At 45.1% G+C, this 27,316-nt stretch overlaps 1 protein-coding gene and 1 long non-coding RNA gene across 3 annotated transcripts; one reads left to right on the top strand and one right to left on the bottom strand.

The window, feature by feature from the left end:
* Positions 1-171: 171 nt before the first annotated feature.
* LOC148056531 (uncharacterized) lies at positions 172-5,099 on the top strand. The gene is made up of 2 exons (XR_015702938.1): positions 172-727; positions 962-5,099. It is a non-coding gene; the product is annotated as an uncharacterized LOC148056531 (long non-coding RNA).
* Positions 4,113-26,386, bottom strand: PEDS1 (plasmanylethanolamine desaturase 1). 2 transcript variants are annotated; one of them, XM_087749665.1, is made up of 6 exons: positions 26,107-26,386; positions 22,347-22,466; positions 10,969-11,060; positions 9,274-9,418; positions 8,436-8,648; positions 4,113-5,277 (listed from the first exon to the last, which is right to left on the bottom strand). In XM_087749665.1, the coding sequence occupies exons 1-6, from the start codon at positions 26,369-26,371 to the stop codon at positions 5,156-5,158; spliced, it is 957 nt and encodes a 318-aa protein (XP_087605791.1). In that variant the 5' UTR covers positions 26,372-26,386; the 3' UTR covers positions 4,113-5,155. The 2 variants fall into 2 exon arrangements, with proteins under 2 accessions (XP_087605791.1, XP_087605792.1); XM_087749666.1 differs by lacking the exon at positions 22,347-22,466.
* Between the last annotated feature and the right edge of the window lie 930 nt (positions 26,387-27,316).

The following is a 27,316-nucleotide window of genomic DNA, read 5'->3' as shown; positions in this document are numbered from 1 at the left end:
GCAGCGGGGGTAAGGGGCTTCAGCCTGCTGGGGTTACAGTCCAGGGGCAGACGGACGGACGGCCTGGGCGCGGGGGCTCGGGCATCCTCTCTGCAGAACGGCGGACACGGAGCACATCCACGTATTTCTTGTTGTGTTTCAGGAGGTCGCTGCTGGCTGATACACGGCAAAGAAAAATGTTTTCAGGCCTAAACTAGCTGATAGGAATCTAGAGGAGCGGCAGCCAGAAGAGACGTAAGGAACATCAGGAAGACCTACAATGCCGTGTTTTAATCAACAGCATGTTTTCCCTTATCCCTCTCCAGTTAATACAGTAATAAGAAAGAAAAAAAATAACTAGGGAAATGAATTCTGCTTTGTCTTGCAACACATATTCAAAAAACTGTGCCCCAAAACACCATATGAAAATTTGCAGAAGCAATTACAACGCAAAATGTTTTAGAGACCCATTGCATTTTAAGCCATTTACTCACTTAAGTCAACTTTAATGTACTCAGCTTTTAGCAGCAAACAGAGCCAAGGTACCGGTTCTATCAATTATTCCTTGACGCGGCCGAGCGGCAGCAGATGAAGCCAGCAGCAAAGCAGCCAGGTGGCACAAGAGCTCAGCAAACCCGGCCGGGAGCTGGGGACCAGCCCGGGAGGGCCCGGCTCGCCAGGATAACCACATCGGACACCGAGCAGCCAGAGCCCCTCTGCCCCGGCTGGATCAGCATTGGACGGCAAGGTGGGTGCCTAGTTGAACCCCCTACCAACCAGACCTCTCTTGCCACCTTTTAGGCCTGCTGCTAGTCAAGTTCCCGGAGGACTACAGACAGACAGACACCACACCTGAGCCACAGGCTCCTCGTTTGGCTTTATTTCACATAGGCAAGTCTGCTGATGCTGGCCCTGCTGTCTTGTGCAAACAGCTGTGGGCCAGACCAGGTCTTGAATTTTTTTCTTTTTTTTTTTTTAATAGTGCAGAACAAAGACGAGCCAGAAGGACACACTTCTGTCAACGCCCGTGTGGTTTCTAGGCTGGCTTGCAGTACCCCTTTTCCTCGTGTGGTGCGACTGCTCCAGGTTTATTCCAGCGAATGCTGACTGCGAAGGGGCTCTCCTTGCTTGTCCCCAGCGTTTCACAGAGGCAGCAGGCAGGTCAAGGCTGCAGGCGAGCGGAGAGAACACAGATAATTTGACCCAGCAGCAAAATGAAACAAAATTGGACAAGTCCAGAGACATCGGAAAGCTGAGGGGTTTGAAATGCGTCCATGGGACCTTCAAAGCAAGCACCAAACCCAGCCCCAGCAGGCGGCCCTGAAGACTGGCTTAAGAAAAGGCCGAGCAGGATTTTAAGGCACTTTGCAGCCATTTTCCTCAGTTTACCACAGTGCAACGCTTCCCCTTGCAAATGAGTCCCCAAACAGCTCTGCTTGTAGGATCTCTGCAACGCCACAGATACACGTAAAGAAATCCCTCTGCTCCTAGGAATACATCACCACGAGCGGCCGGCTCGTTGGAGGGCAACTACAGACTTGGCAGAAGTTGAAGGCCTGAAAGACCTTCTGCTGAAGGTCCAGGCAGCAGGAGACCAACTGCACCTTGCTGTGGAAGTGACAGACTGAAATCAAACACCTCTTAAAAGCATTTGGTTAAACTGAAACGCAGGCCATCTCTGTGGAGTTTAAAACGAGTGCCTTATTCTGCTTTAGCTCTAATCTGTTCCTAATCAACTTAAGACAAATTTATCTTAAGCCAGATTTACATCTGTTAAAAAGGATCCACGTAGCCTTTTGTTCCAGAATTGTCACATTGATTTTACAGAAGCATCCACTGCTTAAAGGAGGTAGAACAGCTTCCAGAAACCAGCTGAAGACTGAAAACCAAGCCAATTCATACAGACATCCCTTAGCTCTCCTCCAAGGAGAAAGCTTTCAGATACACCTCAGCTCACAGCAGGGAGGCAAACATCGCGGATTACAAACCCAGCCTTGCTCACAGGCTGTGCCCCTCGACGCTGCCTTACAAGCGGTGCCATTAACAGGGGGCCCGGGGAGACACCAGTGATGTCGGACGCCTTGAGTCACCGAGCGAGAGCTGCCGCGGGACTCGAGCACAGCGTCAGCAGGTAAAACAGCATCCAGAGATTAACTGCTGTCCCAGTTTCTCATAATTAAGCAAGATTAACAGAGAGATAGTCCCAGCAGCCAGTGGTATTAGGAGCTCAGATTTGTTTCCAAGACTATAGATGAAGTGGCTGAGAGGTTTGGGCAACAGCAATTGCCTCTAACAACACTCTTGAAGTACAAATTCTAATAATTTATGTGCTTCAAATCCATTTGTTACATACACTGCACCGCTGCTGTTCTCTTGGCATTTAAATTTGCAGTAAGAGATGAGCTCTCAAAGGACTTAGTGCTTGAGGCTGTTTTACACAGGAGTCCTGAGCATCCACCCAGTTCTGTGCTGGGCTTTAACACCAGTTTACTTAACTCAAACTGGGGTTGAGGGGGAGGGAAAGGGGAAGGAAGGGATAAGGGCAGGAGGGACAGACAACCAAGGACTACAAATCTGTTAGAATATGGATTATAGGAGTCTCAAGGTAGAAGCAGGCGTGAATTTAAACCTTCGTCAAGATAGCAGAAATAACGACTGCAGTTGTTTGTTCCCTAAGCATTCCTGCACCTCTCAAACTGCAGGACACTCACGCTGGAAGGGGAGAAGAGGAAGGAGAAGCGTGCTTTGCTCTGGGCACGTGGTGGTTTGCATCCTCACCTCACCAGCATTCAGCATATATTCAGTTCAATACCTGTCACACCTGTTAGGCCAAAGAAATTTAAAATAAGTTTCAGCCATAAATAGCAAATATTAGTGGACCTAACTTCACTGATTCAGAGTAATGATTATCACACTGACTTCCACAATAGTGGAAGTTACCTTTCTTCCCACCCAAATTTATACTCGCATCTCAATTTTTTAACATAAAGCTGAACAATCAGTGCCTGGAAATTAAAACAAGTATCGATAAAACGACTCCTAGGAACAACTTTGAGCCAACAGCTTTGGCACAGAACTGAACCTCTTAAACACCCGGATCTGGGAGAAGTAGGCAAGAATTAACAAAGAACTCACCAGCTTGCAACCATCGTCCCCAACCAAGCCTGCGGCCTCCTGGCTGCTCCCCCCAGCGCTGTGTTCTTACACATGGCCGCCCTCGCCAAGGCTTTTGATGGCGTGGGTGGGAGAAAAAGGGGAAAATCTGCTCTTGTCACCAAAGATAGTATGAAGTCACACACCTGTCTTCCACAATAACAGCATTAAAGGAGTATTCCTCTCTCTTCCTTCCATTTCAACTAAATGCATTTTGAGACTCCTACTGAAGAAGTAGTATTCTTTACTGTCAAAGCCACACGCAGACGTGATATCGACTATGACAAGCGGAGTAGACAATAGGTTCATGTAATGGTACAAAGTTCTCCAAGGGTCTGAATCATTTAAACATGTTAAATATTTTGTAACCAAGGTACCAACCGCAATTTTAATCTAAGGAACCCAGCTCAGACATCTGCATTCAGCAGTTTCCACTGAAGGAGAGCTGCCGAGCCCCAACCCTTTCAGAAGTTGGGGTCCACTATAACTGAAGAAGTTGAGATCAAGGTCAGTCTAAACCTATGAGTCAAAAACACCTTACCATGCTCTATGGAAAAGACAGTTTGAATTCAACATAATTTACAATTAGGGAAGGGAAAATAGTCTTAGATTTGACCATCAGTAAGCTTTCATTTAGGAAAGAATTAAACAAGATCCAAATCACGTTAACTTGATAAAGCACCTGTTGGATGTTTTTAGGGGAACTTCTCCCCCCACAATCCAGCGGAGTTACTCCTTAGCATCCAAAGCAGAATTACCTGCGCTTCTTGAAAGGTGTTGAAGTCTGGTGTAATATAGTGTCAAGCTCCTACAATGCTGACAAACAACTGATCACTTCAACCAAAACAAGACTTAACACACTGCAAAGTGTTTCAGGTGGCTGGAATAGCATGAAACATTTTGCAACCAGTGATCGAGTTCTTGGACTAAGTGCTGACAATGCATGAATGAAGAACAGCAACAAGACTTAACAAACATGATTAGTATTATCCAACTGCTTTGTTATAAATATATTATGTACATTCAAACATCACATTAAAATATTATTCCATTACACCAGAAGAGATTAAGGCTTTATATTATTTACAGAAACAAGCAAGCACCTTAAAAAAAAAAAGAACAAAACACCAGTCATTGACATTTCCCTTCTAACATTACAAGTTTGATACCTTGAGCTCTTGAATACAGCTATTTGCAATGTGCCCAATGCTAGAACTATTTTAAACATTTATTGTCAGGGTAGGAAACACTTAATCGAAGATTCATCAGTGAGCACTCCACACGAACAAACGCGAGCATGTGTTGTACTGGGTGCCCTCCCTCTCCTCAGAGGCTTGTTAAGTTGAAGGCTTACGCAGAAACGGTTTGCTCAATTCCACGTAGAGAGTAGGACAATTTTATTTTCAGGGAAGCTGAAGACACTTGAGGATTCGCAGCCCACTGGTGGAGTGGGATTCTCAAAGTCTGTTCCACATGACATCAGTTAGACTTAACATGATAGCGAAGACAGAGCTGTAAGTTCATCAGTCACTAAGTGCATTGAGCAGTGATGATTTTATAGGCTTCCATTACTCCGACACACTGTTTTCATGCAGTGTATTTGGACTCAAACACGAAGTGACAAACTGTCGTCACCATTCCCCCTATAGGTCTTAGGCAACAAGCTATTTTTGAAGCGTTAAATAATGTTGATACAACACATGTTTACTACGCCACCATGTACCAATGGAGTGACTGTCCTGCTTTCTGGCTTGCCCAATAGCCTTATGAGATACAGTGATGAAATATTTTCTAAGATGTAAGCAGACATGGCTAAACGAAAAGGTGCTCAGTAAGAGTAATCATCTTCAAGTATTGTTTTAAGAATTAGTTCTTTCATTACAGTCTGTGTTAGCACTTTTTAGTTTGTGCTTTAGAGTCTGTTATTTCTTTGCAGGTCTTGAATTTGGCTGATGGCTTTTTTTTTTTTTAAAAAAAAAACAACATTGGCAACAAGTTAAGGATTGCAGAAGGCTGGCAGAAGTTATTTAATTTTCTGAGCCCATTTCATGTCATCTGCTCTTGGCTTCTCCCCAGTAACTGCTTGAATAATGTTCTCCAAACACCTCCAGAATCTTATCTTCTCTAATGGATAGTTCAGCCAACCTAAGTGATTGCAAAGGAAAAAAAGGATTAGTTTGTCATAGCATCCAAAGTTCAATGTCTTGCAATGTTTAGTTAATAACATTCTTTAATTTAAACACAAGGTAAAATGTAAGGGGAGTTCAGGGGTGGACTGCTCTATGGCCATTGCAAAGCTATCAGAAAAGGGACTATCAAGTTGAATGATTTGTGTTAGAAGCAAGACATTTGTATTAGCAGCACCTTAGATTTCATATTGAAATTTAAGCAGCAAACAAAAACCCCAACCCAACAATTTCAGCCATTTTTCCCCGATTAGTTTCCCCACCACCAAAACCAGCTCGGCTTTTCCCTGTGTTTCTCATTAGGTAGTACAGCAAGAAAGTAAATACACACAACATGGCTCTGAAATCTCAAATACATTATCAATGCCAGAGTTTCTAGAAAAAAAGAAATAATTAAAAAAAAAAAAATCAAGATTTCTGTTTGGGACCTAAGCACCACTAACTAAGGCTCAGCAAACTAAAAGTATTTTCTTAAACGAAGCCTCAAGTTTAGATAGTTCCAACATCAATTTTCATTTTCAAGGTACTTAAACGTATTATGCTCTCCCTGGGCAAAATTAAAGTTTGTGTAACTGATAGCTCATGAAACCTGTGATGGGGAAACTGTTGTAGCACCACGCTGTGTTTAATGGTAGCTGACGTTGGCTGCTTCCTGGATTAAAAGGGCAGCACCGCAGCAGCACACTCCCAATGCTGCACAACTCTGCTGACACAGCACTTCTGCTTCCCAGCGACCAGAAAGGCTGTACCAGGTCGATATGGGACAGGCTTTTACCGTTTTATGTAGAAATGGCAGTAAGTGCCATCATGTTCTGCATGCAACAGGAGTTTAACGTATCTTCCCTAGCCTACAGACTTAGGGGATTTTGAACGCTTTGTAGAAATGTTGCACTGTACAGACTGTGAGGCTGGAACTCACACGGGCTTAACAGGCCTCACCCTGAATTCAGAAGGGTTTTATGTCCCACTTTTAGGATATTAATTAGTACATTAACTTGATTTTCTGATACTGTATTTTGATGCCAACTTAACTATATATAACTGACAGGAGAGTGCCTGAAGAGGCAATTTCACAGGGTTTTATCGCAATGTATCATATAGTAACTTTAGACCTCTGTTTCATTAAATATTGTAAAACTAGGAAAACCAAAAGAAATCAGCACCAGGAAATGTTATTTCCCTGCTGAAGTTTTCATACAACCAGGAAGAGATATGTGTACCCAGGGTTATATTAGTTATCCCACACTTACAGAACTGTTCTGTAAGCACACATTATACTTTACTCCAGGTACATTTCTGGAAAAGGGGAAAAAAGCGTAAGAACACAAAACCGAAGGAGAGGCAGGAATGAAGAAGTTGTTACCACAATGGAAACGGTGAGCTAGCAGCAGTGGTTCACGTTAGAGGAAACAGCTAAAATGCAGGACAGCACAAGCAAGACTGGAACAGGGGAAAGCTGCGGCAGAGCCAGCTCTGCCGGGTCCGAGTACCATCCCCGCAGCGGTGACACAGCCAGCAGAAGGGAAACAACTGTTCTTGCTGGTGATGTCTTAGACTATGTGTATAGCTATTACAGCACAGAAATACTAAAGGAGAGAACATTCAGGATATTCACTGCTGAAAAATATCATATTTCTAGAGAGCTAGATCATTCCCAATCAGACACAACTACAGCTTTAACGATCTATCAAAAAGGGCACTGTTTTCAGCCACCTTCCGTAGCTGGAGGTGACCTTTCCTAGCTCACCTGCGACGCTGCAGCTCCACTCAACTCACTGTATACTGACGCCCTTTAGGAAGTCCGCCCATGCAATTCCCATTAGCAGAGCCATCACCCCTCAAGGAATGGATGGCTCCTTCCCGGTGTCTAAAAATGGCAGTCAGTCTGAAAGCTTTAACACTGGGAATGCCAGAAAGCTCCGTTATCCGACACCTTCCCTGGCAAGGATACAGTGGTGGACCTTTACGTACACAGGTCAGCCCTGAAACCAAGCATACGCTTTGGTCTTGGCTGTCTACTCTTAAGTCAAGTCACTAACAAGTGCATTACAATAACTAGTCCTATTTTACTCAGTAAAGGCCCCTTTTAAATAGCACATTGATTGCATATTTCTGTCCTCCTCCTCACTTCTGCCCTCGAAGAAAAAGAATTAGGGCTGCAGAAAACACCTTGCTCCAGTGGAAAATCCAAGTATGCAATCTATCATGGTGTGTTATGTCAGACTAGTATGGTATGAACACTTACAGAAAGCATGGAGTGAACAGAAGCACGTGCTTTTTTTTTTTTAATGAGGAAAAAAAGCAACTAGCCCAAGACTGTTAATAATGGTCAGGTTTAAAATTTCAGGACATAGCAGGACTGAAAAAAGCTCTTAGGGTGGCAAGATTTTTGCCATCATCTGTCAAGTCAGGCTTCTTAATTGTACCGTCTTTTTACATGACATTCTGGTCACGAGAACTGGATTTGTTTCTTGGCAGAGATTTCAAAACCGACATAAACTGTTTGTCAAAACCAATGACAGAATGAAGAACCAGAGTGGTTTATTTCCAGCTGTCTGATTAACTTGATAACTTATTCAGGATTATGCAACACTGGTGACTGAGTATACCTGCCTGAACAGTGGGCATAAAATTGAATATAGATATAAAAGGAACCTAAAGTCGGTTTTCTGCAAGCCTGTCCGCTCCTCCACTCCAAATCAGAATGAATGCTGAAAAACCAGAAGCCTTGCTTTAGAAATGAGCATTCAAGGGAAGCTGCGCTTGCAGATGATATGCTCTTTTGAAGGAGCTTCAGCTTTAAGACTTTAATGAACAAAATCCATTACTAGCATGAGATGACCAAGACACCATGCAATCGGATCTCAGTACCACTGACTGCCCCACCAGGCTGAAAGTTACGTTTTAGCCAACCACGAATCTTGCCCCCACATTTTTTTATGCAACAAAACCAACTAAGAGCTTGAGTTTTGCTAAGAGCTTGTGCAGCTAAGAGCACAGTTAACTTCGCCATGTCACTTTCTAGGTATTTAATAGGTTGTCACTAAATTACATCTTGCCAGGTGAATCACACTAGAGTACTAAAGAGAGCTTGCAGTATGAACCAGGTGGCAGTACCAGTTGTAATGCAGAAGTACGTCTCGTGTGGAGACACATGATGGATCCTGTGATGCTTCCGTGGCAGGATAACATGCCAGTCCTGTAGAAATATGACCCAGCGTGGAAGACCAAAGTACGTGTGAGACCACTTGTGAATCTGGTTCGTCATGGTTATGAAGATGATAAGGGCAAAGACATAACACTCCCAAGGACATGTTTCATATAATGCCTCTGCAAAACAAGATGTGTATCTTTAAATATCATTTCTGAAAATGTAAATTTCTACTAGGAAAATGATGTCTTGCCCAGACAGAGCTGCCTGGTGCTGCAGGAACTAACAATGGCCCCAACGAAGCCACTTTGGCAGAAGTGTCACAAGAGAGGCTGGTGAGTGCCAACATCTGTCAACTTGCCATAAACAGGAAGTTAAACTGAGTTTACGATCTATACAATTAAATTAATCCTTTAATTCTTGCACTTCTAGTTTGCAAATAAAGTACTTCTAGACAGAGATGAAGCACTTTTATACACTTTAGAACAATGAGTTTCCCTATATGCACAGTCTGATCCCTCTTATAAAAAGAATATTTACTGTAACTTCTAATGCTTCCTTGCAAGACTCCTCAGCCACAGATTCTCTGTTGAGCTAGAGAATCTAGCCGTCCCGCCTTCTAGTTGCTCCACCTTCAAGGAAAAAAAAAAAAGCTTCCCTCCCTCCTCCCAGGAGCATCATGCTTCCAACAGCTACTACTTGTCATCTCACATTCATTGATTTCTCATAGCCTCACACAGACAAATGTTCATTTAAATATCAACAAAAATGCTAAATCCACATAAGTCAGGAGTAACAGCTTACCTGGGGAAAAAGAAACAAATTTGTATGCCATGTTTGCCAACGGGACTAGTGTCATAAAGCAGTTGTCTCCATTGGTCTCTATAAAATCATGTCTGGTAATTGCTGTGGGGTCAATATGATGTTCTCTAAAGGGTCTGATGAAAGCCTGAAAAAACAGAATTAAGAAACATGACACCATGGCTCAATAATGATCTTGGAAAGAAAAAAATATAAAAAACCAAAAAAACCTTGCCTGCATTCAAATCTGATGACTGAGTTCCACAGTACAAACCACGTAAGCAGGATTCAAACGTTTGTGATGACAACGCTTCAGATAATTTGATTTACATTTGCAAAGCAATTCAGTTCCCAGACTCAAATCCAGTTTTTCATTGCTTTTCAGTTTTATTTTGCTTAGTTTTCACTTAGGACCTTTAGTCTCTAGATCTCAAAACCAAAGCATCACCATCCTAATTTCACAGACAAAATGAGCCTGTGTAATTCACAAATATAAGTCACTTGCTAAGCAGTATAAACCAAGAAAACACTAAAAAAAAAAAAAAGAAAATTCAGCCTAACATTTTGTATGGGCTACAGATGACAGTATTAACAGACTAAATGCAAGTTAAATGACTAGACAAACCAATGAAAGTTAAACAGATTATACAAAAGTCTCCTCTAGGAGTAGAAATCACAGCTGGATACACAATCCCAGAGCAGACACAGCAGATGTGATAGGTAGGACTGGGACAGGAAACCAAGTATACTTATTTGCCTTTAACACATATATCATGTACAGTCCACGCAAAGGTGTCCTGATCAATCTGAACTCGGGTTTATTTAATGCATAGTCTCCTGCAGTGCTTTTTTTTTTTTTTTAACTATGGTCCAGAGATAGAGGGATTCAAGGACTACTAAGTCTATTGAAAGTGAACAAAAATAAGCCTAAAACCAACAGTCTTAATTCTGCTGTTCTAGTTCATGTACTTCTGGATAATCACAAGGAATATCCCATATACTTTTTTTTTTTTAATAGGGATCCTTCTAATATTGCACTGTGAGGAGTAATTACTGGTAGCTATGAAGAAATTTATTTTAAAAACCAGATTATTGCTTATTATAGAAGTCAGTGCACCTTCCACTACGCACCTGGCATTTGTAGGCACAGATGTATAATACATCTCAAATCTGAAACTTCAGTCATCACCATTCTACTACTACATTTACAATAGGGGCCAGTAGCACAGAGAACTGGAAAGATTTCTTACTGGAGCGTCTTCATGTTTTCCAAGACAGCTTTTAGAGAGTTCAGCTACAGGAGCAGTTCTCCACATCTCTGTGTTTATTGGCCTTTTGGGATATCTACACTGGTCTGGCCAGGTTTCTATGCTTGTGGTGTCACAGGCCATTCCCACAGGACCTCGGGAAGGTCTGCGAACACTGGTATTGCAAAACTGTGTGCAAACCTTAAACAAGGTGATAAAATGGAACAGTGTCACCTTGCACATGTCACCTAGGCCAAGTGTAAACATGGCGCTTTACCAGCAATATACCCTGCCGTTCAGTGGAGGAGGGTTCTGGGGGCGGGGGAGCTGGTTACATTGGCAAGACTGCAAGAAAGATACAGCTTATATACACTGACACAGCTGGGAATACTGCAAGTATTCAGAAAAGTACTTCATAACTTTTTCAAGCTTAAGGATAAGAATCTCAAACCTTTCCAACTATGGGTAGCTCCACAGATCCCCAGGTATCTGCTCCCCAGTGAAATAATCCTGACAGAAAGTCAGCCGTAATAACTCCTGCAACTTGAATGAGGAGAGAGACAGTTAGATATACACAAGCATTTTTACTGACATATTCACATTTTATATCTGGTTTACAAGTTCACTTGTTTATCTACCTCTAACTTGGATACTTACAACCACATGAGATCTACCCAATCTGAATGAACATAAGGTCAGGCAACTAGGAAAAGAGGTTAACATTTGGACGGTTACGATCTTCATTACATCTATACCAAGGTTTTGCATTTAACTCATCTTCTACAGAAGAGGTTGACAAATCTTTACATCTGCTGGTATGGAAAATACTAGTAGGTTAGAACTGAATCACTTAGATCTGCCTACCCTCTTCTTCAGTAGTGTTTAACAGATTACTTGGCTATAAAATAGCTGTTAAAGCCATCCCAACAGATAATACTACCTGTGGACCCTTCCTCTTCTCCCTTGTCCCTTATGTCTGTAATCAAGAAGCACTGAACTCCAACGACAACAGATAAGAACTAATTAAGAAGCCGCTCCTGGGTACAGCAATGCTATTTACAAAACAAGATTGGAACATCAAACAACTTCAAGACTGTGGCATCTGCAAAGCTATAGGCAAGGCCCCAGAAACCATGCTAACGATTCCCCGTAAGGGACATTGCGTACTTGCGATATTCGCATACTAAGTTAGATACACCATTAAGCAGAGGTTATTGGAACAAGCGTAAAAATTTTTCTAGCTGCCAACCACAATAAGTTTAAAACTGTGGTCAAGTAAAGGTGATTTTCAGTTCTTGCACATAAAGCCCTATTTTTGCCTTCATGTTCTGGATAATCTACCTGTCCAAGTTTCTGGCTAATCTTGACATTAAAAAGTAAGGATGTAAGTGATGTTATTTGATCAGAACAGCTGTGTATTTTCCAGTTAGTCATACATCTGTCAGATGGTGTTTAACAGACACCTATCACTCTTCACCTGCAGAAGTCGTCTGACTCCCAGGTTCCCAATCCCTTTAGTCATGAAGTCTTCAACACAGTTTGAGACACTCTCCTGCATGAGCTCTACTGCCAGGCTCTTCATGCTTTTGAGGAAGAAAATTCAGAGAAGACTGCCGAAGAAGTTCCCTTGTTTTTAACGGAGAGGCTGGGGGAACGTGGCATACAGCATAGCAACAGAGCAACACAGCAAAGAGCGAGATGCTGCCTTGGGACCTCTACGCTTGAGGGCTTTAGGACAGTCAGACCCTGCCCTTTAAAGAACCCAGACACCAAGAGGTACCAGTTCAAGCCTGCACATCTTGCTCTGAGCAGGTGTCAAGAGAGATTAACTAGGTCTGGATGGAGTCCAGATTTGCTGAAGAATGAACCAGACTGAAAATCGGCATCCTTTTTCACGGCAGTGCCATTCCTTCAGGTTAATAAAAATATCGGAAAGATCTTTCTGTTTGTTTTTTTCCGAGATCAACCACCTGGCGAGTACGCACACAAGCATACTTGGTGATTCTCTGCGGAGCCAGCGTTCAGGCTCTGGACGGGGAAGGCAGCACATCCTTCTTACCTGCAGGTCTGGTTAAAAGAATTCAGCAGAAGCCCGACCCAGATTTCGAAACAGCTACTGCATACTGTACAAATATGATATACCTGGGAATCGATAGCATCTGATCTCAATGCAAATCCTTCAAAATCATATACAAAGTTCATGCCAATTAGAGCACTACATACTGATCGTGCAGTCTATTGTTAAATGAGCCACAGCAACAGAAATACAAAGATTGTGTGCTCAAAACATATGTTTCAAAGCAGCTCAGTCAGCAATTCCCTACTCTCATTTGGTGCTCGGAGCATAAGGCACTGTCACTTACTACAGGCATGCCCGGCAGTTCTCAGAGAAGCCTCCGAGTCCATGCAGACCAGAGGAGTAGTGACGGGGCCAGGTCAGAGTGGCTGGAACATAGTTCTTCAGTTTTCCCTGCTGATATTTACAAAAAGCAGGTTGTTTACAGAAGTTGCCCATTGTAACATAGTCTTTGCACCAGAAACAGCAGGCAGTTGCAAAACCAGAGGTGATGCAGGACATTTATTTTTTTTGCTCTGCCTGCCTCACCAACTCTTCTTCAGATGTCTGCGAAGCTAGGAGACCTCCTGGCTTTCTCCTCTGCTAGCAGCGTTAGTTTCTCTCTGTGTCTGAAGACTTTCTTCAAGCACAGCTTCTCATTTATAGTAGTGAGGCTTTTTGTGATGGGCAGGTACCCCTCTGCCTGCTAAGATGTTAGGCAAGACAATTCCAACTCACTTGTAATACAAACCAAAAGTTAAAATTGTTGGTGTACTGGTTCATCTTGCTTTGACTCCAAGGCATCTTTTTACTCCTCCCTCTCTCACAGAAACTTAAAAGCAATCTGAGATATGCCAGGAAACAAAACAACAAATGTGCACCTTTCCCCATAAATCACACAACTTTTATTTACCCTGGTCATGATCTGGACTTTGCCTGGTTCTCCTACTCCAATCAGGACGCTGCCTTGAGAGCCCAGTTTAATGAAGTGCTTGTAACATTAGCAGGATTGCTGAAGAGCAGGTAATTTTTAGAACATAAAAGAGGACGAGGTTATTCTGTTACTATTGATCAAATGGTCTCCATCTGCAGGGCACAGTGGTTACCTACAGTGCATGCAGCACAGCGTATTTCAGATCTGCCCCTCCTCAGACACACCCCTCACCTCTACAGTCCTTCCCCTCGCCTTTCATTTTCAAAAAGGATGAAGAAATAAAATCAGGATCAGCGTGGCGCCTACTACCCCAAAAGACTTTCTTTTCATATTATAAATCAATCCCATTGCTGAATCCATTATTTAGTTGGCTCAAACTCTGAAATACAGCAGGAGACGCTTCATCCTTTGTGTATCACCCTACTGTACTGAAGACAGCTTATTATTATAAGCAGTAAATTCTGTACACTTATTTTTGTTTCAGACCACCCATGTAAGCTACAGTGAGACAGGTTGGAGCGTGATAGCTTTTAGATCTGCACCTAGCAGCTGAAAGAGCAAACAGCCTCGATTCAGGGGGAAGATATCCAAACACCACTTCACTTTGCAACAACTAATCCACCATTCTGGCTGAGGCACTCACCCTATTAACCCGCGTTGCCTCCAGCACACTGCATTATCAGAGCTTGAAATAACAGCAGGAAGAACAACAAAAATAGAGGCAAAATACTGACAGTGCAATAGATATTTCACATGCTACTTTGGTGTCAGCTGGTAGAAAGCTAAGAGGAAAGAATGAAGGGTGCCTGAAGCAGTGCATTATACTAACGCAATCTGAAGAAAAAAAACCCAAAACCCTAACTACCAGAAATCATATTTCAGCTGTATCGCAGAAGGGCTGGCTCACTCTTCAGCGGTTGTGTACGACGAGTTGTACTAAAAGAGCAAAAACTGTACCAAAGGTTATACGTGACTAGCACCGTAACACTTTCTTTGCACCCTCTCTCCAGCCTCAGAAGGCACATCAGACAGCAATGAACTGAACTCAATATTCTCATAAACCTAGCACTGCCTTTAGTTAAAATGGAAAAACCAAGGCACAGGTGTTCAGCTATTTCTCTAAGGTGGTATAAGATCTTGATGCTCTGTCATCAAGGTCGGGAGGGCGAGATAAGATTGACAGCCCTGAACATGAATTAAGAGTTAATGATAAAGTCAGAAAAAGCAGGATATCCACAGTATAGACATATATGAACTGCCACGGTGGATTCACACACTCATTAGAAGCAAGATCAGGAAAGCATTAGAGAAACACTGCTCTGTACACATCGGTTTTACTCCAGGCTGCTGAGCAGAGGGATGGAGGACCAGCCCATCTATGGCTGATATCTGAAGAGGAGGTGAGCACCCAGAGAACACAGGGGGAGAGGAAGAAGGCATTGTAGTTAAGAGGTGAGGTGCAAAACTTGCTCAAAACACCAGGATTTCTTTGTTTTGGAAGCAGACTGCTGAATCAGGAAAAAAAAGAGAAGGGCCTAGCATACAGGGAGACCAAAGGTGTGCAAATGAACTTCAACCAGTAGCAGGTGTTTTAAAGTGAGCGAACACAAGACTGATGCACACACGAGCCAGAGCGGCTGTCCTCCTCAGGCCCCCCGCACTCGTGCTCCGTCGCGCAGGCACGCCTGCACGCCCCAGGTACCGCAGCACCCTGGGACGCCTCCGAGGGCCTCCCGTCCGAGCCGGGGGACACGGCACAGCCCGACCGCTGGCACCCCGCGGCCAAGTCACCTGCTGGGCGGGGGGGTTGCCGCGCTGGAAGGGCAACTGCCCCAAACATATAATCAACACAAGATGGCTTTGCTCCCGCTTGTGCTCTGTTCAGAAACCAGACAATACGTAGGGGTTTGTCTCAAAGAAAAGCCCCCACCCCTCCTCTTCCTTGCTGAAGTACCAGATCGAGAGGCTACAACTTGCACCCTTAAGGGCTTCTCTTGTCACACACCACTGGCTGCTCCCAGGCGCCGGCGGAAGGATGCCAGGTTAGAGCGGGACGTTTGAGGTATGAGGTGTTCAAGAGAGAAAACTATTTTGCATGTTTGTAACAAAAAGGTGTACTTCTCCAAAATTTTACAGAGCCAAGTGTAAGCCTGGCTTTGCATAGATATAATTCTCAAATTGTAACCCAGAAGCCTTACAGTATATAAAGTTCCATATTTACTGTAAAAATACAGTTAGAGTCTGTGAAGAGGAAAAAAAAACAGCATAAGATGTTGTTAAATAACTTGAAGCTATTGTGTAAGACCACTGGGAGGTACAGTCATTTTTAATCAGTGACTGTACGAACCAGTTGAGTGTTACAGCACTAACAAGTCGGGGGAGTGGCCAATTCCACAAGAGAAAAAATTCTGTTTCCTAAAAATCAGTATGCTAAAGTAACAGTTGTTTGTTACTTATATGCTTATAAAAATAAAATGCCTTAGTGATCTGCATTCCACATTTAGTGGTTTTTCAGTACAGAGAAGGCAGGGGTTTGATACAATGGCAAGTCGTGAGGCTAAGAAAATAATCCCCGAACATTTCAACAAGTATAAAGTGTAGCAACTTAAAGGCAAAAAAGAAGAGTTAATCATTTTGGCTATTTAAAGCTGAGAAACATTCAGTCAGAACTGGACCTAACAGTGCAAGTAAGCAGAGAACACAGATGAACTATGAAATAAAAGAAGGGCCTTGATGTTATATGTATTATTATTATTTATAGTAGTTATATTACATTATAACTGGGTTTTCAAATAAGCCATGTCTATAACACGCACTCCAGAGATGGGAGAAGTCTATCCTAAGTCACACAAGCTTATTTTGCAAGACTGGCACGCTACTCATAGCAGACATCTCTTCTCCTTCCCCCATATACTCCAGTTACTCCCCGCTATAATCCACTGCCTCCCAGCAACGCCGCTGGAACGGGGCACACCTCTCGCCTCACCTCGAGCTGCCGCAGACCCAAACGCCGGCCTCCAGGCAGAAACCAGGCAGCTGGTGGGAAAAGGAGATTCCCAAGGAGTCGGGGTACCGTCTCCCCCCGTGGCGAACTGCAGCAGCTCCTAAAGCAAATATTCATCTACCTAAAGCACAACTTGGCTAAGAATCGCTACCCGATAAACTTAATGATAGGAACTGCCAAATTTTATTCTCATGTCTTTAATCTTAGTCTATTAGCACAAAGCAAGCTATTCCTACTATTTCTCCAGCTGACGCAGTGCTTGCGAAGCACCCGTCACATTTAAATGACAAAATCATGACAACTTTACTTAGGCCTCAGGTTCTTAAACAAAAAGTACCATTGTGCGTACTTCTTTTCCCCAAAAATGCATTACTAGAAAAAGCAATTAAGCCACCCCAGAAGAAAGTGATTAAAAGAACAGAGAACAATGGATACTAAATGAAAACCAAGAGCAAATTTTCCCTCACTAAAAAAAAAAAAAAAAAATCCAATACTTTCATTAATATGACTAATGAAACTAATCCCCTGGTTTCATCCATTTAAAATGCTCCCAGGAACCAAGCAGGGCGAGCTCAGCTCTCGGGAGCACCGGGCAGTTTTGTGCGTGCAGGTTGGCACCCAGAGGAGACCGAATACCTGAACACCTGCCTGGCGCGGGACGCAGGCAGCCATAACGCCGGGTTTGTTCAAGGCCTGCACTCGCTCCCCGCAGCAGATCACTGTCACCCTTCGCTACACCCCACTCCCTCATTAGGGCAACACTCCAGCGTGCGTTGGCGTTTTGAAGTGCAAGAGGCACTATCCTGAGTGCATCACCGAGACCCGTATGTCTTAAATCCTCGAGCCAAAGCCCCCTGCAGCTTTAAGAGAGCCCCCGACAACTCGGCAAGCACACAGAGCCCTCTTTGTGCCAGTCGCTCTGCCGACACAAGAGCCATAGCAGGCCCGCTGTGCGCACCAGCGGGAACGCACAGACAGGGCCGTGCCACCGGCTGCCCCCCGCTGCCAGGGTACGCAGTCTCAGCAGGGAGGGCCACCTCTCCCCCGTCAGGGTACGGCCTTCACCCATCCTGCCCGAGAACAGCTGCTAGCACCCTTGAGAAGTTCATCCCCTAATCCAAATTACACGAAGAACAGATAGCTGCTGTCAACATCACCTGCCCGAGCGCAAACCAGCAACTATACTCCGTAACTCTGCTAGCAAGACCAACAGCCTCCAGGGTCCTTCGGCGCTGGAAAGGCCTGGAGCTCCTAAGTTAACACAACTACTACAAAATGGATCGACAGAAGAAGATAGAATACAAATTGTGTTAGTGCAATGCAATTGTATTTGTGCAATACAAAGTGGAATAAAACGTAGAATCAAAGTTTCGCCTATTTAATCACAATCTTTAAGAGATTATACAGTTTAGGATGGAAAATACAAAGTTACCTACAGCTACGAAGTAACTGATAGCTACTTCAGGTGGGGTGACAAAGAGGTGACAAAGATTTGGCTTATCTGGACTAACACTGAAGTAAAGGATAATTTCCCTTTGTTAACCGAGGTTTCCCTGGTGTAATTTCAAGGACCTTTTCAATAAAATTTTCAAGTGGAAACTAATTTTAACATACAAAGTAAATCCAGAGCGAAGTGACATGGTTACAGTTGTCTCTTGCTGTAAGGCAGCAGGACTTTGAAGCGGCTGATCCACATGCACAGCAGCCCATCTCATAAAGCGTTCCTGGTCCCTCCCTGGAGTGCTTTTACTCCTGTGCGTGCCAGAGCTTTCATACCTATTGCACACTCATCATTTGGCTCTGCAATGCAGCTAACCAAGCGCAGCTCTGCAGAGCTACTCAAGCTTGAAACAAAAAGGTTTCAGACCTTGATCAGAACAAGTTTCTATTTTGAAAGTGAACTAAGTGATTTCTTTCTGCATGCTCTGTCCAGCCAACCCATGACATTTGCAGTAATGAAATGTGTACCTCAAACGAGTTTAAAAAAAATTAGTTCCCCATCTCTCAAGTCAGCAATGATTAATTGTATTTTGTGTTGTGTCACAAGATGTTTCTAAAGACATCTGCCCTACGCGGGGCAGTTCTTATGCATATAAACAGGTTACAACACAAACTTGACTAATTTTTAAGACTGCAATAAACAGTATCTATTAAGAACAAATGTGGCTGCAGATAAAAGTCAATGTCAGAAACAAGTCAACCAATTCAGAAAAAAGGCTTTAAAGCCCTATACAAAGACATGAGGAGGGAGGGAAAAATGAAAACCAGAATCCATCGTGTAACTTGCCAAACCTTTTATCTAGATGCTATTAATACACCACCTATATATACAACTCCTGTATATGGAATAACATGGTGGACACCACAAACTCACCTAAAGGTGTAAGAGCTTTCAAGCCTAATGTTAATGTTTTGGTGGGGCTTTTCTGCTTATCACACAAGTAATACCTATGCCAGCCTTGTCCCTGACACTACTGAGCTTTATTACAGCGGCAGAGGCTGCTCTGGTTCTGCAGCACTGACAGGATGGTGCCCCGCTGCAGTGGGACAGCTCAGCCGCAGCTGAAAAACGAGGGTATCAAACCTCCATCACACCCAGCCTTCCTTACCAAGCCTACCCTGGAGTTAACCGTGTGCATGCAAATAAAATACCAAATTCGAATCTCCATAGTTGTCAGCTTGCATGAAAAGGAAAATTTTCATAGCTCCTCAGCAGCTGAAGACTTTCAGAATAGGGCATGACTGGATTTAACACAGAAACAGCAACAAAAAAATCCATCCCTGCCTACTTGGTTGGGTTTTTTTGTTGTTATTTTTGTTTTTTGACAGCGAGGAGGGAAAGGGAATCATCTCATGTCTCTGCTAAACCAGCCTGGAAGACAAGAGACTCACACAGCTTCCTCTTCCTTTCCGGCAAGATCATCTTTAGTCAGCAGAAAACCACCCAGCTCAAAAGCTATTCTAAAACGACGCCGTACAGCTCTCGCCTGCCTTCCCCCACTCCACTGCGCGAGCACGCGTAGGTGGCTCAGCGCAGCAAATGACAGCGTGCCACGCGGGTCTGTGTCTCAGCAGACTGCCTGCTCACAGCACACAAGGAAGTACGTGCTTTCGGACTGCCAGTAAGAGGTGGATCGGATCTTTTTTTGTTCCAAGAATATCTAGATAAAGATATTTACAGTATTAACCATGTTACAATTATGTGTGCCTTTGAAGGCATGAAAAAATAAGATATAATCCAGCCTTTAATTATAGATATAGGGTTTCGGCTAGGTGAAATGATGCAGAAGGTTCAAACTACTCCCTATTTCTTAAAAAAATATATATATATATTTACATAAGGTATACAGGAGGTCCCAACAACACATCTTAATGAACAGACTGTGCAGCAGATCAGATCCAGCCCATTGGATCACTGATCACTTTCAGATTTCCAAAGAACTGATATGAACTTAATCTGGAACTATGTCTTTATTAGCAGAATGTTTATTTTGCAATCTCAACTCAAAGGTCAATATTCTAATCTAAGCTTTGGGAAAGCTTTCAATAGGAACACATCTGACAATGTCTGTGACTCAGTATTTCCTATCTTACCCATTGTCTTGCATGCAACATTTAGGAATCAGGACATTTACAGAGATGAGTTTCACGAAACTTAATTAAAACTTAATAATCACTGGGAATTATAGACATCATTCACACTTTACCTGGAGAAATAACGTATTGAAGGAAGACAGCAAAACAAGATAGTGTGCAGCGCTTATTATTTTATTGCACTCATTTTTGTACACGCTATCAGTTATTTCCACGCTACTTTATTTACACAGAATCCAGATTCTGCTACTTTAATCATTCACTACTACTTAAATAATATTATCAGTGAATTGGCTGCTTTATCAGTTAAACTGGTAACCAGGATATCAGAGAACTCAAGCTTTTATCAATATTAACTTTGAGATCAAAGGCAGCTGCAATCAGATCGCACTACAGGTTAACCATCATTACCCGTTCTCTTGTCTACATCTGTCCTCATCCTTATGGAGCATTTCTCATGCCATGTTCTTCTCCGTTCCTCCCAACACCGCGGCCTTACCAGCTGAGAGCAGGCAAGACTAAATCAGGCCAAGTGAGCTGGTATGATTCACAGTGGGAGGACACTGCTCCACCTCAGCCCCAGCACAAAGGTTATTACCTTTAAACAGATATCAGGAATTACCACTTCTCAGCTTCGGCAAAAATGCATAGCATCTATCATGTATCGCTGTTTGAATCTGCTGGGTTTTGGTTTGTTTTTTTAATCATTAGCAATATGCAACAGTGATTACGAACAAGGGCCATTCTCTTCTAAAACATACATCACCTCACACAGTTTACAGAAAAGTTACTTTTATAATAAAGCACAGAAGCTAAATGCCTGTAGCTAGCTTATACGGTGTCCCAATGAATGACACGGTATGTTCTTTCAGCTAACAAGGCAATTCATATGAAAATAGGTAAATATTTATATATGCCCAACACAAGAAGTTACTATTGCATTCAGTACACATCACAAATACAGTAGAAGACTAGTGAAACGCTTAGTTACTATTCTCTTCCCTCCCTCATCCCACATTAGAAGTTTACCAGCAAATTATGAAAGGCACGCATTGCAGAGCTGACTCTTCCGATTTCTAAATTTAATCCTCTTTCCTTTTCCCATGTCCCCTCCCATACATACACGGCCACGCAGCTACCAGTAATGTTTGCTGCCCAGATAATGGCAACAGACTGAGTCAGCCACGGATGACCACCTGCGTCAGCTCAGCCCGCTCCACCGCCCTCTCTTCTGCCTGTTCTCAAGAACGTTTCTGTGCAACAGCATTTCAATACTGCACTAATAACACAAAGCTCATGTGAGCACCGATACTTTTTGCCCTGAGTGTTAAGCAACGTTCAAACTGTGCACAGGTTTAGGCTTTGAATGATGTAATGAATGTTGTGGAGTCCCTTTTCACACCCAGCCTATTCCGAGACAAGTTTTTCCTTCAGCTAATTCCATGCGATTCTCAAGTCTATCAGTAAAGCTGTACAGCATCAAACTAGAATCCTTTACTAGTTCTTCCTCTCCTCCACTGAAAAGGTGAAATCACCAACTCACACTGCATCTAGACCAGCTAGCTCTGTACTGCCAAAATCCAGCCAGTTTAAATATCTCCACACATCCAAGGTGGAGATAGAAGACTGAGCTTGCTTGCTTAGGCTTCCAACCAAACGAAGTAATAAGAGACCAAGAGTCACATTTATTACCACAAGAAAGCTGCAACTTTTCTTATATTGCTGGAAAAGAGTCATCACTCAGGATAAAGGCCAAACTTCACATCCTGACATGACAGCATAATACTCCAAAATACTCAGTTTTAGTTATCAGTCCCCAGAAATCAAGCCAGTTTGATGCCTGAAACACCTTTTATAAGATTTCTCTTCGGCTTTTGCTTTCTGAAGAGCTCTTGCAAATGTTTTTGTCAATCAATGAATTTTGTTTCCAACTCTGACAGTCTGGACAGCTATTTTCCCTCTCAATAGCCCTCCCACTTGCAATGACTACATAAGAACACCAAACTTAAATAGCTACATTAAAAACATCACCTTTGAGATACTGAGACGCCACTGAAATGAAAGACAGAAAGCAGTAACAATTTTTGCAGATGGTCTCAGTTTCAGAGGCCCTACAATTGCACACGCAAACATCCTTCTCCCTTTCCAACAGTAAGTCAAGCCTAAAAGATCACACATTTGTTTCCAGCATTACAACAGACAGTCTCGCCTTGTTCACGGCAGCGAACAGTTCCTACTTACATATCCCAACAATAACAGAGGGCGTGTGTTCCAGTCGCAAGTAGAAGAGAAGATTGTAAAAATTGAAACAGATCAGAGAGAAGCATAAGATGACAGAGATCCATTCTTGTAGTCTCTTTCCTGTTGGAAAAAAAAGGAAAAAAGCGTGTTTTACTTCTATCTGAGATGACATTTTGAAGTCTGAAACAATACAGACAGACTATTCTACTGCCTGGATGACTCCATTTGTCTGACAGGGAATGAAACAAACTCATTTATCCATGGGAGGTGTGCATATTTTGTTAAATGACATTCCTCTTCCCCGAGCCAATGCTAACCCCTTCCCTCTGCCCCTGCCCAAACAACAGGGACAAATCAGGCATCATCTCACATTGTCCTAGTTTCCTTTTCCCTGCGGTTGCTGGCATAACGTTCCTTCACATCACATATTTTTTCAAATTTGCATTTCATTCAATATTCAGTGTTGCTGGTATGGCTGAATCTGGGAACAAATTTCTGGCCTCAGATGCCCTGTAGTTACATCACCTTATGATTTGTAATATTCAAAATCTCAGGGCTTGTAAATAAAGCTGTTGTATTAACAGGAAAAAGCATCATCCTGTACTTCGGTGGCCCTAGGACTGCTTTCCTGACATTGCAAGTATACTTCTTTGGCTTGCTTACTGAACTCCTGCAGTCTTGTCTTTGCCTTCCTGCTCCCAGGCAGAAGGCTACGACCTCTCAGCCATTCTGAGATGACAAGAGACATAACAAGCAAAGAGAAAGAACTGGCACAAATTCTCTCTTGTATGTACTACTTCGTACCTCTACAAAAACCTCATTTATTTCCTGTAAAAAGAGAACAGACGCATCAGAGTAACACTTTCAATATTCAGATTAGCAGCAGAAAGTTTCTGCCTGTCAGCCACTGCTAGATCCTCACAAGGCGCCGATGCTGAGAGCAAGGGAACGCTCAATGCAAGACACGCATGGATTAAGGCATCAGAAACAGACCTTTAATGCCTAAATCCAAGGAGATCTGAGCTGCCACCTTGGCCCAGAAGGGCCCTGGCTGTAGTTAGCTCTTAACAAGCTCAGGAGCAGACAGATCAGTCTTCACCTATTTTAGGCGGCCAGTCAGCACAGCTGCCTCTCGCCCAGGGCAGTTAACCCCACAGCCCATTCCCACTCCCTCCTATGGCGTTGTACACTTCGCACCACTCGAGTCTGAGGCAAAGCAACGTGCAGGGGAACAATCGGTAAGGACGACCTGCCAGGGGCACGTCCTCTCGCAGGAGCAGAGGCACGCTCACGGCTGCCACGTGTTCAGGACAGGAGGTCCTTTCCTACTACTCCTCTACGCTGACCTACTGTCTGGTCAAATTTCTCCTCCTAAATGCTGAATCCTTCTTCTCAACTATACCATGCAATGAAAAGGAAACTAGGAACATCGAAAGAGGATCAGTATCATCTCCAATGTGCTTACAACGCAGTACGTTGAACAAGTGTGAACAAAGACTTTTACAGTTCAGAGTTCTGTCCTAGAAAGGCCATAAGTATATAAATTAACATCCTCTGCAGCAGGAGAGGAGAAAATCATAAAATTAAATTAAGACACAAGAACAAGTATATTTCAAGACAGCATCAGGTCACAATGTGGGAGATTCTATAAAAAGATCCCTGGAGTAATAAAAGTAAGAGTTAATTAACGCTCACTTCCTTCATAGGGAAACCACACCCTGATTAGAGGAGCTAAGTGGGTAGATCCTCACGGGACAATTAGCCGACTGCGGGGAAACACCAGGCTCCTTACTAGGGAGTCCCCCGAGTTCAGTCTGTGCAAACGCCACTGTCCTCTGAACGCAGAGATCCCAAGACGACTGCCTGGAGATATCCGAGTCCAGAAACGCAGCCCCAACTCTGGACAGACTGGGAAGGCGAATCAGTCGAAGCAGCGGAGTCAGCAACAACACTTGTGCTTAAAGAACACTCACATTTGAAAGTATGTCCCACATGAAGGAATAAAGTCCAACGCCACAAAGTATATGCATAAAGGAAATCGTGGAAATACTCCAGAGTCATATTCACTCTGCACAATTATATGTAATCTCCGTTCTTAACAATTCAGTACTTCAACATCACGTGCTCCCACTGTAACATGTATTCTGACGTTGTTTATGTAAGTTATTTATGTAATGCCAGAAAAAAATCGCACATCTAATATATTATCACAGCTCACAGCTGATAGATATCACTATACATATACTACTTTACAGACTTCCAGGAACTTCAGTCAACAGCTAAAGATAAGGGTAGCAAGTTGTTTGGGGAGGAAAATATTTTTGTTATGAGCAAGAGCACAGCGCAATAGTAAAGTTAGTGATTGCTTTTCTGTAAAGCACAAGAACCAGTCGCTACTGCCTGGATCAGAACTGTGTTTCTAGACCAGCTGAAAGATGTCACACACCGCCTTCTCTCAAGGCAAGGAAGAGGTGACCAACACGAGCTGAAATGGGCAGACTTGCCCTGAATAGTCTAGAAAACTGACAAACTAATGAACGCCTTTTGTTTTCTTGTCATTACTTGGCTCTGTACAAGTATGAACAACTGCTTTTTCAATTCTATTGCCTTGAATGTGCAAGCTAAGCTGTTCAGCTGACCTGCTGGAAACTGCAAGATGCTGAAACCGTGTCTTCCCTTTCCTAATCCTTCACCTGCAAATGAGTTCACTAGGAATGGCAAAAATACCTAGCATCGCTCACACTGTGAGCTAAAAACAAATTACTTATTTTATTACACGGAGTTTGCAGTTATTCCCATAGCATAATCAAACAGCTGCTGTCACTTTATTGAGCTCTGAGAAACAGCAAGCTTCAGGAAGACAGGACCAAAACAAAAATTCAAAGATCCCTCCGGCCCTTTCTGAGGCACCAGGACTGGGTATCTCACAGTAGGTCACTGAACAAATATTCTGAAGCGAAAGCTGCTGTTCTGACCTTACTTAGCAACCAAATTTGTACCTCTGCTTTCAGACGGAAAGGTTAACTGTTTGTTTGTTTGTTTTTAAAGGGATGAGCAGGTTCTAGTTTGAAGATGTCCCCCCCCAGCAGCTGGACCACGGGTCTGCAGTTGAGACACCGACTCCAGTCCCATACTGGCACCTTTTCGTAACCTCTCCACAATAGCGCTTTCTTAACCTCTCAGAAGTTTGCTTTAAAAGTGGCATGCTAAGCATGCCCATCAAGGCTCAGTTTGTAAGTAAGCGGTGTCAGACGCAAAGGACGGGGACCCAGCGTTGCCTGAAGGCCGCCCAACCAAGCGTCCCCCCGCCGCACAGCCAGGGGAAGCCAGGGGCTTGACAAAACACCTCCAGGACGCCGGGAGCCGACGAAAGGGCCCTCGAAGGCACCAGAAAGGCAGCGAGTCGCCCAATCCACGGCCCGTTTCTCAGACCTGCTTTAAGCCGCCACGCTCGCCGGCTCTGCCCAGGCCGAGGAGGGCGGGCAGCGGGCGGACGCGGGGCCGCCAGCATGCGGCATCCCCCCGCCGACAGCCCCGGCGCCCGGCAGGGCCCAGCCCCGGCAGGGCCCGGCCCGGCCCCCTCCGCGCCGCCGGGGCTCCCTGAAGCCGCGCCGGGAGGGGCCGCGCCGCCTCAGAGCGGCCGGAGCGGGGGGCCGAGGGGAGCCACCGCCCCCGGAGCCACCGGGCCCCGAGGGGAGCCACGGGCCCGAGGGGAGCCGCCCGCCCGGCCCCGCGGGGCGCAGCCCGCCGCCGCCCTCACCTGGGGAGTAGAGCTCGGCCAGCTCGCGGGCCCCGGCGTGCTGCGCGCCCCACCGCCGGCTGCCGCCCTCGGGCTCTTCCGCGGCCTCCGCCTGCGGCCCCGCCGCCTCCGCCCGCCGCGGGACGCTCTCGGCGGCGCCGCCGCTCGCCATGGCCCGGCCCCGCGGCGGCTCCTCCTCCGCCTCCTCCTGGAGGCCGGCGGGCGGCGAGCGGCGCCCAGGCCCCGGCGAGGCGCCCGGCGCCAGCGCTGCGGCCCGCGGCAGCATCGGGAAATGGGGCCGCGCCGCGGCGCTGCGGTAGGGGGCGGGCGGGCGGGCGGGCGCGGCTAGCCACGCCCCGGCAGCGCTAACCACGCCCCGCCACCGCCTCCCGCCTATCGCCGCCGCCGCCGCCGGGCCAATGGGCAGCGCCGCCCGGCGCGGCGGAGCCAATGGCGCGGCGGCGGGGCCGGCACCGCAGCGGGAGGCGTCGCGGGCCGCAGCGGGCGGCGCCGCTGGCGGGGCGGGGCCGAGGCCGCGGGCGCGGGGCGGGGCGGTCCCGGCAGGACCCGCCCCCCCCCCCCCCCCCGCCGGTGCCCCGCGCGCCCCCTGGCGGCGCTGCCGCCCCGTGCGCCCTCCTCGGTCCCGCCGGGCCTCACCGAGCGCGGGCGCTGCCGGTACGCGTTCGGCGTTCATCGGGCTGGTGGCAGCCCCCGCGCCTGCTGTGACACGCCACGGCCGTAACGGCGCCAATAACACCCGCCTGGGCCCCTCCGTTTGGTCATCCAGGCAGTGTTCCTACGGGATGCCGTTAGGGCCGCTCGCCGAGGTACTCCTGGGCCCAAATAAACGCGTTCCTGCATGGAAAAAAAAAAAGACAGAAAAAAAAAATCCCCTGGGGTATTTCGGTACTACATCACGTCTATAAAAAATAATTTTTGATTTGAAGATCAAATAAAACAGCGCTAAAATAAGTGTTTCAAATAATCAGATAGATTCCACTTACACATTAAAAACGGATCCATTTGCAGAGGTTGAAGCACTGAGCCAGACGCCTGTTTAACCCAAAGGTGACGTGTTTGAAAACGACACGCCGTGGCGGATAAAACGCTTCTCTGTGCCTCGGCAGCACGGCGTAAGCGACAGCAAAGCACGACCCCGGGCCGGTGCCGGCCGGGCCCCACGGCCGCACGCACCCCGCCGGCTGCGGACCAGCACATCGCACCCCACCGA

This window comes from Nipponia nippon, unplaced genomic scaffold (genome assembly GCF_047370975.1).
Source record: "Nipponia nippon isolate SJK-2023a ecotype South Korea unplaced genomic scaffold, ASM4737097v1 scaffold_13, whole genome shotgun sequence".
NCBI lineage: Eukaryota > Metazoa > Chordata > Aves > Pelecaniformes > Threskiornithidae > Nipponia > Nipponia nippon.
This window is presented reverse-complemented; position numbering and strand designations above follow the sequence as displayed.